The 911-nt window shown below is 53.0% G+C and overlaps 1 protein-coding gene across 1 annotated transcript; it reads left to right on the top strand.

The window, feature by feature from the left end:
* Positions 1-8: 8 nt before the first annotated feature.
* On the top strand, positions 9-257 carry KTI12 (KTI12 homolog, chromatin associated (S. cerevisiae); the record flags this gene model as incomplete). Its single annotated transcript, XM_010016115.1, has 1 exon — positions 9-257. A coding segment is annotated over one exon (249 nt), but the record flags the coding sequence as incomplete, so codon positions are not given.
* Between the last annotated feature and the right edge of the window lie 654 nt (positions 258-911).

Genomic DNA, 911 nt, shown 5'->3' with positions numbered 1-911 from the left:
TCCACCAGCTCGACCGTGTCACCCAGGAGGTGCTGGCCGCCGTCATGGACGCCCAGAGGAGCGGGGCGCAGCCCGGGGAGCTGGTCCGGGTGCCCGGTGTCGCTGAAGGGCTGGTGCTGAGCCGGCCCGTGAGCATGGCCGAGCTGAGCCGGCTGCGGAGGCAGTTCATCAGCTACACCAAGATGCAGCCCAGGGATGAAAACTTGCCCCAGTTGGCCGGCATGTTCCTGCAGTACCTGAGCCGCAGCATCCAGTGAGCCTGTCGCCTGTGCTGCGCACAGCAGTGGCCGTGGTCCAGCCACACAGGCTTCCAGCCACAGGCCCCACAGAGCCTGAGCCCCGTCAGCAGCTCTGGGGAGATGGATGATGCCGGGTCCCTGCAGCAAGATATACTGCTAAGAGAATCCCTTTAGGAATTTAGGTCCCCCATCCTTTTGTATCCGCCCCACTTGCATCTTTCAAAAAGGAGAGCTACTGTTTCATCCCCAGGCAAGTGAAGTCTCCTATGGAGATGTACACCCCAGTGGTCAAATAGCATATGAACGTGGAAGCCCAGAAGGTGGTGACCATAGGGAAGACTATTCCACTCCTTATTGACATATGTATGTCTTGAATAAGAAGATCGTTTTCCCAAGGGTGTCTCCAGATGATCTCAAACTGCAGAAGAGACTTCAGGTCTAGGACTGGGACAGACTGTATTTTATAGGATGTGACTGTATCAAGAAATCCCACTGAAGCCAAGAGATAGACTTGCAAACGCTGCACTACAGGATGGTGCTGTCTTAGTAAACTCAGACCTCTCTGTTTCAGGTTTAACAATAAAATGTGTGCCTTAAATGGAGTAAAGTCTTAATTTGCCTGTGGGACTATTTCATTGAAATAACTTGCTATGTCTTTGCGAGGTCATCATT

The sequence above is a fragment of the Nestor notabilis genome, unplaced genomic scaffold, assembly GCF_000696875.1.
Source record: "Nestor notabilis isolate BGI_N333 unplaced genomic scaffold, ASM69687v1 scaffold26056, whole genome shotgun sequence".
Taxonomy (NCBI): Eukaryota; Metazoa; Chordata; class Aves; order Psittaciformes; family Psittacidae; genus Nestor; species Nestor notabilis.
Note: the sequence above shows the minus strand (reverse complement) of the source record. Positions and strands in the feature narration are given on the sequence as shown.